Source organism: Dromaius novaehollandiae, chromosome 21 (genome assembly GCF_036370855.1).
Source record: "Dromaius novaehollandiae isolate bDroNov1 chromosome 21, bDroNov1.hap1, whole genome shotgun sequence".
Lineage (NCBI taxonomy): Eukaryota > Metazoa > Chordata > Aves > Casuariiformes > Dromaiidae > Dromaius > Dromaius novaehollandiae.
The window spans coordinates 9316591-9328466 of NC_088118.1; the positions used below are offsets into that span (position 1 = coordinate 9316591).

Below are 11876 nucleotides of genomic sequence, written 5' to 3' on the forward strand. Positions count from 1 at the left end.
GGGCATCTCTCCTGCCACGGGCCCGTTCAGTGCTGCCCAACAAAGGGCCTGAGAGTGACTGCCCTGCAACGTCACCATCTGTAAGGTGGCATGCCCAGCAGGGTAAGGTGAAGGTTTTCCCCAAGTGTCCTGTCTCTCTCCTTGCCTCCCTTGGCAGCAGGATCATGGTGTTGCTCCTTGTTTCCTCTCCTCGCCATGCTGCTCCTGTTCTTCTCTCAGGCTCTCCAGGGTGGATGGGTTTTCAGCTGCAGTTCAGACACCACCACTGCGAGTTGGGCAACAGAGGGGTCTGCATGGAAGTGGGGGGGTCCGCAGCCCCCTTCTAACCTGTGCAGCTCCAGGAAATGCAGTCTGTGGGGTTGGGAAAGGGCTGATCCTCCCTTAAGGAGAGCCCATCTTCAGTCCTGATGGTCCTTCGACTGTTTCCCTGTGGTGTCCTGCCAGGCTGCGAGCTGCCCTCCAGAAAGGCATTGCTGTCTCATAGCATATCTGTGATATCTGAGAGACCATGAAGATGGTCCAGAGATGCTGAGAGTATGGAGATGATGGTGGGAGGCTGTATATGGGCATCTGATAAGTTAAGCCCTGTGTGTCCTTGGCTAGAAGGGGTGTATGGAGACCTCCCTCTGGTGCCTGGAGAAAGGGTGAGAAGGTTGGAGAGCTGCTCTTTGAAACTGGACTCCTCTGCTCTCAGCTGTGACTGGTTTCCTTTTAGGGCAACATATGAGTGCAATCATCCACCAGCTCAACGAGGTGGGAGCACAAGACAGCTGGGAACAAGACTAACAGACAGACTAGCTGTCCTCACGCTGCAACAAGGGACAGTGAATCCGTTTTTCTCGGGACCCACAGTAGAAACACCAAGGATTTCTACCTTTGAGGAACACCCCAGGGGTGACAAGGACTTCTCAAAGAATATAAAAAAATCCCTGAAACTCTGTTCCTCAAACCTCATTCTTTAGAATTGGGAGTGAAGATGCTGGAAAGCCCTTCTACATGACGAGTGTATTTCACCTGACAGAAATGGTGAATGTCAGAGCTGGTCACTCCCATTCCCCTGTTCCCACAGCTGTACAGCATGACTGACCCTTCTGGAGCCCACGGGCAGAGGCCCCTGCTCCTCACAGCAGCACACTCAGCCAGTGCAAAGTGGAGCTGAAGCAAGGGAGCTGCACAAAGATCCTCTCAGTAAAGGGAGGCAATGTGGGGGGTTGTATGAGAACTGCAACAATTGGGGGATTTTTTTTGCTTGAAAAGTCTCTCCTAATGTCTCAATATCTTTTCTTCTTTGGACAGTCCCCCATGCCCAGAGATAGCAAAATGTCCAACAGCAGCTCCCTCAATGAGTTCCTCCTCCTGGGCTTTGCAGACATGCGGGAGCTGCAGCTCTTGCACTTCTCATTCTTCCTGGGCATCTACCTGGCTGCCCTCCTGGGCAACAGCCTCATCATCACAGCCATAGCCTATGATCACCGCCTCCACACCCCCATGTACTTCTTCCTCCTCAACCTCTCTGTCCTGGACCTTGGCTCCATCTCCACCACTGTCCCCAAAGCCATGGCCAATTCTCTGTGGGGCACCAGGGCCATTTCGTATGCAGGATGTGCTGCCCAGGTCTTCCTCATTTTCTTCTTATTTGGAGGAGAGTATTCTTTTCTCACTGTCATGGCCTATGATCGCTATGTTGCCATCTGCAAACCCCTGCACTACGGGACCATCATGGGCAGCAGAGCTTGTGTCAGAATGGCAGCAGTTGCCTGGGCCAGTGGTTTTCTCAATGGTCTCCTGCACACTGTGAACACATTTTCAATACCACTCTGCCAAGGCAACAGAGTGGACCAGTTCTTCTGTGAAATCCCCCAGATCCTCAGGCTCTCCTGCTCAGACTCCTACCTCAGGGAAGTTGGGCTTATTTTGGTTAATGCCTGTTTATTGTTTGGGTGTTTCATTTTCATTGTGCTGTCGTACGTGCAGATCTTCACTGCTGTGCTGAGGATCCCCTCTGAGCAGGGCCGACACAAAGCCTTTTCCATGTGCCTCCCGCACCTGGTCGTGGTCTCTCTGACTGTCATCACTGTCATGTTTGCCTACCTGAAGCCCCCCTCCATCTCCTCCCCAGCTGAGGATCTGGTGGTGGCTGTTCTGTACGCGGTGGTGCCTCCAACTCTGAACCCTCTCGTCTACAGCATGAGGAACAAGGAGCTCAAGGATGCCCTGAGGAAAGTGATTTCATGGACATTTTTCAGCAGCGGTAACATTGACATTGCTCTTCACAAATGACTCCCGCTGTGTCCCATACCAGGACTGAGCATTGTTTGTTCACTTTATTATGAGTATTGTTACTATTATTAGTAGTATTTGTTATCCTGTTGCTGCAGAAATGTTTGGATTCATTCCACCTTTACTGAGACTGCTCTGTCTCACCTGGTGCCCACATTACATTGTGTCTAACACTGGGTCAGAGCTGACTCCCTCACAGTATCTCTGTAATAAAGTAGGTTCTTCCTGGTGCAGTGCTTGAAGGCTGGCTCTTCTTCCAAAGCTGGTGTCAAGCATAGGCCCAAGGAACTGTGCCCCAGAATGGCGTACTGTGCAGGGTTCTCCATGGGTTCAGGAGCAATAAGCTCATTGTTAAGGAAGTTATTGAGCTGAAACTGTCTAGAGGTAGCCGCTTAGCACAACTTCCATAAAACCTGCTTAGCATGAGGAGCTAAATTTGCTGAAGCCTTAGGCTGCACTCAGATGAGGAGCTTTCCCCTAGTTTGGTAAGAAAGGGCCCCAGAGCAGTTTCAGGCTGGGAAGAAAAGGGAGCTGCAAGCAGTCTGTGTTCCTGTGTCACACACTCCGAAAGGGAGGATGTCAAAACTTTGAAATAAGGCCTGTGCAGGGCATCAGGACCTTGAGGGACAAAGCCTCCTCTCATTGCTGGGGCAGTGTTAATTGTTAGGGTCTGGAATTACCTCCTCCTCATCAGGACCTTAAGAGACAAAGGTGGGACCCAACAGGGAACGAAGGCACATCCGTCAGCAGAAACCACAGCAGTAAAGATAAGGAAAGAAACAGCCTGCGTAGGGACAGCGATGAGACCCAATAAAGAACAGCAGACCCCAGACCTGACTATTGCTCTTGGTCCGAACTACCGCATGAGGGGTGGAGAACTTAGACTGAAAAGTTATAATTGCCAAGGGTTTTCTTTGTTCGGGGTCTCTCTTCGGAGGCACCCAGCTTGAGCTGTAATTACTGCACGTGCATCATTAACATTTATTTATTTAATTCGCTTTGATTTGGCTCCAAACTTTTCAGCGGGAACCTAGGGTCAGACCCTGTTATGGTGGCCAGCGAGCCTAACCTTCTATAACAATTACAAATCGTTAAGCAATTCCAAAAATTGCTCGGGTGTTCCTCAGACTTTTGCTAGAGATAGTACCCTTTCCGAGTTAACGCCCATTTGCCCTGAAGTTCTTATTGCTAAAACTAGATTTTGGCATGCAGTTTTGCATGCTGCTAGATCATTTGTATTATGTGCTTGCTGTTGGCCTACCAGGTACAGAGGCACAGTGACCTCACAACTACAAACAGAAGCAATTTGCCTATTCTTGGACTATCTATTGCTAAGGCAGAAGTGACCTCACACATACGAACAGCAGCAATGTGCCTAGCACTGGCCTATCAGGCAATGAGGCACAAGTGACCTCACAACCACAAACAGCAGCCAGTTCCAGCTTCTGGTCTATCACGTATTGAGGCAGTGGTTACCTCACAGTCCAGTTCAAAGCCATATGCCTGGAGCTGCCCTAAAAGTGTCTGAGTCACAAATGAGCTCACAAGTGCAAATGGTAGCAATATGCTGCCTGCTTGGTTATCCAGTAATGAGGCACAAGTGACCTCGCTATCAGTCTTGAAGCCGTCAGCTAGCTGCTCACCTGTAACACACTCAGGAAAACGTGACCTCACAAGCACAGAGAGCAGCTATGTCCCTGCTGCTGGCCTCTAAGGTACTCAGGAAGAAGCGACCTCACAGTATGCCCCAAAGCCATGGTCCTACTGTTCCTGCAGCCTGCCTCTCAGGCACAGAGAAAAAATGATTTCCAAGGCAGCTTTAAAGCCCTGTATGTGCCACTGACCTATTAGGCACTGAGGCAGAAGTGACTTCACATCTGCATTGAAACCATGCACTTGCTGCTGGGCTATCAAGTACAGAGGCACAAGTGACCTCACAGCCACAAAGAGCAGCAATGTGCCCATTGAGGGACTATCAGGCACTAAGGCACAAGTGACCTCACAAGCACAGACAACAGGGCCTATCAGGAACCAAGGTATAAGTGATCTCACAACCACAAACAACAGCCATGGCCCCAGTGCTCCCCTTTCTGGCACTGAGGCACAAGTGACCTCATGACCACAAACACCAGCCACGACCAGCACTGGCCTATCAGGCACTCAGGCACAAGTGACCTGACAACAGCAAACAGTGGATAGAGGAGCAGTACTGCTGATCAGGCACTGAGGCAGAAGTGACCTCACAACCAGAAACAGCAACCATGACCACAGCACTGGCCTATCAGGCACTGAGGTGGAAGTGACCTCACAGCCACAGGCAGCAGCCATGTGACCAGCACTGCCCTTTCAGCCACAGAGGCAGCAGTGACTTCAAAACCACAAACAGCAGCCATTTGCCTAGCACTGCCCTATCAGGCACTGAGGAAGAAGTGACCTCACAACCACAAACAATAGCCATGGGCCTAGCACTGGCCTATCAGGCACTGAGGCACAAGTGACCTCACAACTGCAAACACCAGCCATGTGACCAGCACTTACCTATCAGGGGCTCAGAGAGAAGTGACCTCACGACCAGAAACACAAGCCATAGGCCTAGCATTGGCCTATCGGGAACTGAGGCAGAAGTGACCTCACAAAGAGCAATAATATGTCTCCTTGTTGCCTGTCATTTACAGATGCACAGTGGCCTAACAATGGGTATCACAGGAATTTTGCTTGGTGCTTGGCTATCCCGTTCTGAGGAAGTAGGGACTTCACAGTCTTCATCAAAGCCACGTGCCATCTGCTGGCCTATCAGATAGTAAGGCAATAGTGACCTCGCAAGCAAAAACCGCAGCCATGTGTCTACCAGTGGCCTCTCAAATACTGAAACAAAAGCAACCTCACAGTCTGCACTGAAGCCCTGTGCTTGCTGCTGGCCTATTAGGCACTGAGGCAGAAGTGACCTCACAAGCACAAAAGCAGCAACGTGCTTGATGCTGTCTAATGAGGTACCGAAGCAAAAGTCACCTCACAAGTATAAAAAGGAGCAACGTGGCTGCTGGTGGTGTAGCAGATCCTGAGGCTGAATGACTTCACCAACACAAACATCAGCAATATGCATCGAGCTGCAGTCAGGTACTGAGGTTGAAGTGACCTCACAGGCAGCCATGAAGCCATAGAGCTGCTCCTGGCCTGTTAGCGACTGAGGCACAATTGACCTAAACAAGCACAAAGAGCAGCATTGTGCCTGCTCATCACCAATCAAATACTGATGCACAGCTGACCACAAAAGCACAGCAACAGCAACGGACCTGCTCCCCATTTGTGAGGCACTGAGACAGGAGGGACCTCACGATCATCACCAAAGCTATGTGCATGCTGTTGGCCCACCAGGTTCAGAGGCACAACTGACCTCACAAGCACAAAAGGCATCGACGTGCCTGCTGCTGGCCTAGCTGGTACCGAGTCACAAGTGACCAGAGAAGTGCAAACCTTCACAGAGGAGAAGCTCACCTGGGCCACTCGCATGGCCCTTGAGTATGCTGTTATCACTCCATACAGAACAGTCTTCTGCAAACGGCTTTCATCTCCTGGCAGATCAACTCCAGGTCATGGGACATCTCCACTCTGTCACCCTGGACACAAATCACAAAAGGCAACAATTGGTCTTGCTTTTCCTTTATTATGAGCAAGTCCGAGCTGTAAGCCTTTGCACTGGAGCACCTACACAATGACAGCAGGAGGCCACTGCCATTTCTAGGGCCTCGGTACAGAGATCAGCCGAGGGAGCAGCTACACTGGAAAGGGTCCCTGACACTGTCACATCAACTCAGCACTGCACCAGGCATCAACCTGACATCAGACCTCAGCTGTGGCAGCTAGTCTACAAACACACTGTCTCTGCCCCACAGAGCTGGCTCTTCTGCTGGATACAACCAAGTGCCAACAAGCAGAGATGGATGCAGGACCCTTGCCACTTGCACACTCCCCAGGCACTGCTCTGCTCCCTGCCTTCCCTTGGCTTCTCAACTCACACACACATGGAAGCTCCTGCGTAACACCAGAATGTGGCCAAGGCACTCCAGGCTCACAAGGCAGGTGCAAAATGATTAGCACAAGACCAGGGACAGAGCAGTCTGCTTGGGTGATGCTGCTCTTTTCAGAGGGAAGAAGCCTGCTTTCTTTGGGTAGAGCAGGCTGCTGCTTTCCACCCCCATCCCCTCAGGATCCTCCAGCTAGGGATGGGGGGAATGGGGATTTTGTTCAGTAATATAGAAGTTACAGATACAGTGCAGAAACATGCGAGAGTCCTGAGGGCCTCCTGAGTCCAAAGTAACCTTGGTTCCTTTCCTTTAGTTCCTTGGACAAGGAGCCCCCGTGAAGGGAAAAAGGGTGCAGAGGCTTTGAAAGGAGGCCCAAGCAAGGAGACAGCCCCACACTGGAGGTCTGCTGAAATGCCAGCTGTCCTGGCTGCACAGGCTCTGCAGCAGCAGTCCAGGCTCCACAGCCGCATTCACAGAGCACTGAGGGCTGGGTGCCACGGGCAACCTGGCCCTGGGCACAGCTTCCCCCATTGCAGAAACAGAAGCCCAAGAGCTGTGAGACTTCCTCAGTTCAAGCTACGGAGGCTTTGGGGCACTCAGGCAAAGGCACTCAAGAGATGCTGGCAATTAATTATAAGGGTCTTGGACTCGTCCTCTATGGCACCACAACCTTCTGGGGAAAGGAGGGGGCACAATGGCATTTGCTGAGTGGGCCGGCAGTACCAGCATTTGTAGGATGCAGAATTAGTGGCACAGCAGAGGTAGCAGGAGGTGAACCAACACCCCAAGTCACCCATGGAAGCCACACACACTTTTGGAAGCCTTCACATCCATACATAACCTCATCTCATTCACTTGCAGCTGCTTTCACAGAAGGCTCATGATGTTGGCAGAGATGTTGACAGGTACAGGGACACACGCTGGCATCCTGCCTCCATCCTCAGGGGTGCCAGGACTGCACTGGGAACCTACATGAGTGGAGCAACCTAGAAAGAAAGAAAAATATCAGAGTGTTACTGTCAGTTCTGCTGGCCTTGCAGAGTCACAACAGTCGGGGCAAATGTCTCCCCTCTGTGCTGGGCTGTATTTGTGAGAACGCAGCCAGCACGCCACTGAGATGTCCTGCCCCTCTTTTTGGCACAGGGGAGACCATGTCTGTATACTGGCTCCCATTTGGGCTCTCCAATTCTAGAAAGGCACTAAGACACAGTAGGCAATCCAGCACAGGGATACCAAGATGGTCCAGCCTGGAGCATGAGCATGGGACACGCAAGGAGAGGCTGGGAGAGCTGGGTTTGTTCAGCCTAGACAAGAAAAGGCCAAGGGGCATCTTCATGCTGTGCACAGCTACCTTATGGAAGGCACAGAGAAGATGGAGCTGGATTTTCTTGGAGGTGCACACTAAAGGGCATGAAAGGCAACAGGGACAAATTGGACAAGGGGAAATTCTTCTTAGATGTAAGAACAAACCTTTTTCTCCATGAGGGTGGCCAAACTGTGGCACAGGGATCCAGAGAGCTTCTCAGATCTCCATCCTTGGAGATAATCAAAACTTCACTGGAAAAGGCCCCAAGATACCTCCTCTGCCTTGATCAGGGTGTTGGATCCCTACCTCCAGATGCCTCTCCCATTGCAGGCTCAAGGAATCTGCTATTCTGAGACTCCTGCCAAAGGGACCAGTGGCTTTGGAGATGTCGCCTCCACCACTGACCGAGGATAGGTGTCTCAGAGCCACCCATCGTCCTGAGAGGCCTGACTTCCGGTGAGGTGGTATCTGCCCTGTCTGCAAGTGTCTGGGGAAGCACAACGTGGAGAAATGCCTCTGACTGCTTTGATTAACTACCCATCTCTCTGGTGGATCGGAATGGATTAGGGCCTGAGATGAGAAGATGCAATGAGGGTCCAGCTTCAACAGAAAGCCTTCAAGGAGTGAGAAGAGAACTTTCTCCAGCAGAGTCAGTAAAATCCCAAAGACTCAGGGAAGCATCAAGACTGTCAGAAACTGCAGGCCTGAACCTCAGCTGACAGAAACCACCATACTGCGAGCATCCCTGTCTCGCACCAGGATGCTCCAAGGAGGGCACACGGTCACCAACAGTCCTCACCCAGGTCTCCCAGAAGGACTCTGTGATGGCAGGCTGGGCTCTGGGAGCAGAGCACTGCCCTCTCCAGCCACTTCCTCCCATGCTGAGCACAAAACACTGGGGCCACCACCAACATTCCACACCCAGGTCTCTCAGGACACCGTGATGGCAGGTTGGAGAGGGCTGACCAGGCAGCTCTTGCCTCTCGCTTGTGCCTCAACTTCTCTGAAAGCCTCTCTCGGAGCCACTCAGAAATGCCCTTTTCAGAACAAAAGAGACCACTGGGAAGGGCCCCTCGCGAGGACACCAGCAGCCTGCTCAGACTTTGCCCAGCAGCTCCCAAATGCAGCTCTGAGCAGCACCTGGGGGCTGCGGTGGCAGCAGCAGCTCAGGGAAACCCTTGAAAATGGGTCTCAGGCCCAGGGCAGGGGCAAAGCTTCCTGCCCCCAAGGCCCCCCAGCCGCCCTGGACCAGCTGCTCTGGGACAGACTGGCATGTCTGGCTCGCAGGGCAGCTCCCCTGGGGCCAGGACACTTTGTCCCGTGCTCATGGCCCCCCCAGCCCCTGCTGCAGCTCCTGGAGGAAAGCAGCCCCGGGGCAACACCGCTGCCCCCACCCCAGCGGGAGGGCAGCTGCCGCCATCGGGACGCGCCCACAGCCCCGCCAGCCCCACTCACACCCGCTCTCTCTCCTGCTCCCTCTGCCCTGCTTGGCTCCCGCTCCTCTCTCACTTCTCTTTCTCTCCTTTTCCCTTCCCTCTCTCTCCTGCTCGCTCCCTCTCCCTCTTCTCTCTCTTCTCTCCTGCACATCAGCCCCCGCCACTTCCTCCCCCCACCCCTTGTGAGGACCCCACATGCTGGGCTCTAATTGGCTGGCAGAGCCATCAGTCTAACCAGCCCCACACTCCTCCCCTTGCCAGCCAATATGAGGGCCGCCCTCGGGACATTGCCATGGCAACTGGACCCCCCCCCCCTCCTTTGGGGATGTTGGTCCAGCAGTCCTCCATCTCGGTGGTTGCCCCCTTGTCCTTGACTCGCCCCTCCAGCCAGGGAGGAAGGACACTCTTCCCATCTCATCACCCAAAACTCCTCTCCAACATGTCCCTGCTCCTCTGCCTGTCAGTGAGAGGCCCCAGCACAGCTCTCCTCTCCTCTCCTTGCCACAGAGTGGCTCCAAAGGGCAGCAGTGGGGAGCATGTGGGCACTGCCCAGCAGCGGTTGGGCCTTGCAGGGAAGTGAGGGCACTGCTGTGGCACCAGGGAGACCTCCCTGTGACCTCAGCTCGTGTCATCTGGGGGCTCAGTAGGTCACTGCCATGGAGATGGCACAGCCAGGACAAGAGCAGAGAGATTTCCCCTCACATCCTGGAAAGCAGTCACCTCCCTTCACCTCAGTTATGTTCCAGAGCTTGCTGATAAGTCCTTCAGGAATATCTCCAGATGGTGCCAAAGGCTGTGAAATATCTGCAGTGGGTCACTGGAGAGGTCACTTCAGCATCCTGGCACCAACAGACCTGTGTGGGAAGCTGGGGCTTCAGGGCTGGTTAAAGGTTTGGCATTTTTCAAAGGTGGGATCAAAGTCATGTGAGATGAAACAGCACAAAGCATGGCTGTGGGCTGAGCTGCTTTGGTAAGCTTCAAAACTGGTTTCTTCTGTGTGTTACTCTTTTTGAGAAGTAGCATGTAGGACAATATGGGACAGGTCAGAGGCTTCCTCTTTTAGGCACCAAAGCAGGGTCTTCTTTTAAGAAAAAAGTCCTCAGCAAGGTTTCTCGGTCTGTGGTGCTTAAGATAGGTATGATATGCCAGGAAAGAGCAAACGTGCCCTTAACACAGATCATCTGGAGGGCTTTATATAGGACCCTGCTCTGTGCCAGGATCCAAAGCCATGAGCCAAGTGAGGTAGCGTATCTGGGGAAATTTTCCCATTTCTCATGAAATTTGCCCAGCTTTCCTTCTGGCTGAGCCTGGGCAAATCCATATTTTGGTGCTTGGGCTATTCAGTGTCGCCTTGAAGCAATGCTTCTTGCCTGGGTACAGTCCCTGGCACCCTGGACCCCTCTGGACCCTGGCTCTCTTGGGAGCTGTGCAGCCCTGGCTCCCTCGATCTCCCATATTTTTGACCCTGGATTTCTCAGGACATGCCCATACACTGCAGGGCTGCTCTCTGGGCTCTGGTGTGGAGCCTATAAGGCAATATAATGTCTCAGAACCTGCATTTGGGCTCATTCAGAAGTTTGTGAGGTGACCAGCTCCCACCTCTGCAGCTGCTGAAGCTTGAGAACGTCCCTACAACCAGCCTTCCTGCTCTTCCTAGTCTCTGCACAGTCTGGGGGTGACTCTTGCAGAAGAGAGACTCCATCCCCCTTGAATACTGTCAGAGATGTGGCTTTCCAAGTCACTGCAAAAGGAAGGACTCGTTCACTTCTTTGGGTTGCTTATTCAGCCTGTGGCACCCCCTCTGTGACTCTGTGAGCCCAGCCATGCACCCTGAGGTCTCTGCCCTTTCTCTGCCCTGTCTCCTGGGTGTCTACGCAGAGTCATCTCTATGCACCAGGGCCATGGGAAGTGTTGCTTGAGAGAGCTCACTTGAAGCTGTGACAAGTTGTGGAGCTGAAAGCCTGATGGAGGTTAGTCTGGGACGTGGCCATGCCCGCATGCCCCCTCCTGCTCCTGGCCTGAGGTTCCAGGAAGGTGTCCGGAGAGAGCAGTAGGTTTGGTGTGGGTGGGATGGGTTTCCCTTGACATGCCTGCGTCCTGCCTGGGTTGCTCTTGAGTGCCAAGGAAAAACCCTCTTCTCTAGGGGCTTGCATAGAGTGTTTTCCAGACTTTTGTAGAGAAACACAGCCTGGTCTGGGATCCCCAAGAGCAGCACAGCCCCTGGCACAGCCCAGGACCCCCAGCAGCCATGTGGCTTTCTCTTCTGTTTCTGCATGTCCTGATTAAATTGACAATTTCTAACATTCCCTTTAGAGCACACTCTCTGGGCATTGTAACATTGTGACACCGCCCATTCATTCAAATGAAGAAAGCTGAACCTAGCTGCTGAGTTGCACTTCAGGGAGTTTAAAGGTTGCTCCGTCTTTCAGTAGTCTGCCCCTTTAGGCAAGTCTCCTAAATTCTGTTTCTCTCTAGCATGTCCTATCTATCCAAAAGATTTCTACTCAGGTTATCCCTTGTGGAAAGCGGACCACACTGGATGCAGCTTGGACTTAGCATACAGTTGAGGAGTGCAATTCTTTTTTATGAACCTGTATAGTGCTTTATTTTTTGTTTGTTTGCAATTAAAAGAAAAATCTTCTGTGTCTATTTGCAGCTAGTTCTCTAAGGAAAGCAGGTGGGAACTGGGGCATGTGAGCTGCAACATTCAGTTGTAAGACTTCAGTGGAATAGGGGTAGCTTTTAACCAGAATGATGCAAGTCCCAGGTGACTGATGAGAGCAATGGCAGGGTTGGGGAGATGAGGAAGAAGGTCGTCCATAGAGCGTC

General features: G+C 52.4%; 1 protein-coding gene across 1 annotated transcript; it reads left to right on the top strand.

Moving 5' to 3' along the window:
• Window positions 1-1665: 1665 nt before the first annotated feature.
• On the top strand, window positions 1666-2280 carry LOC135330437 (olfactory receptor 14J1-like). Its single transcript, XM_064524082.1, has one exon. It carries the CDS (start codon window positions 1666-1668, stop codon window positions 2278-2280), a length of 615 nt encoding a protein of 204 aa, XP_064380152.1.
• Window positions 2281-11876: the final 9596 nt, after the last annotated feature.

Bases quoted from the DNA above. Each gene is read 5' to 3' on its own strand.
- LOC135330437 (XM_064524082.1), top strand. From the start codon at position 1,666: ATGGCCTATGATCGCTATGTTGCCATCTGCAAACCCCTGCACTACGGG.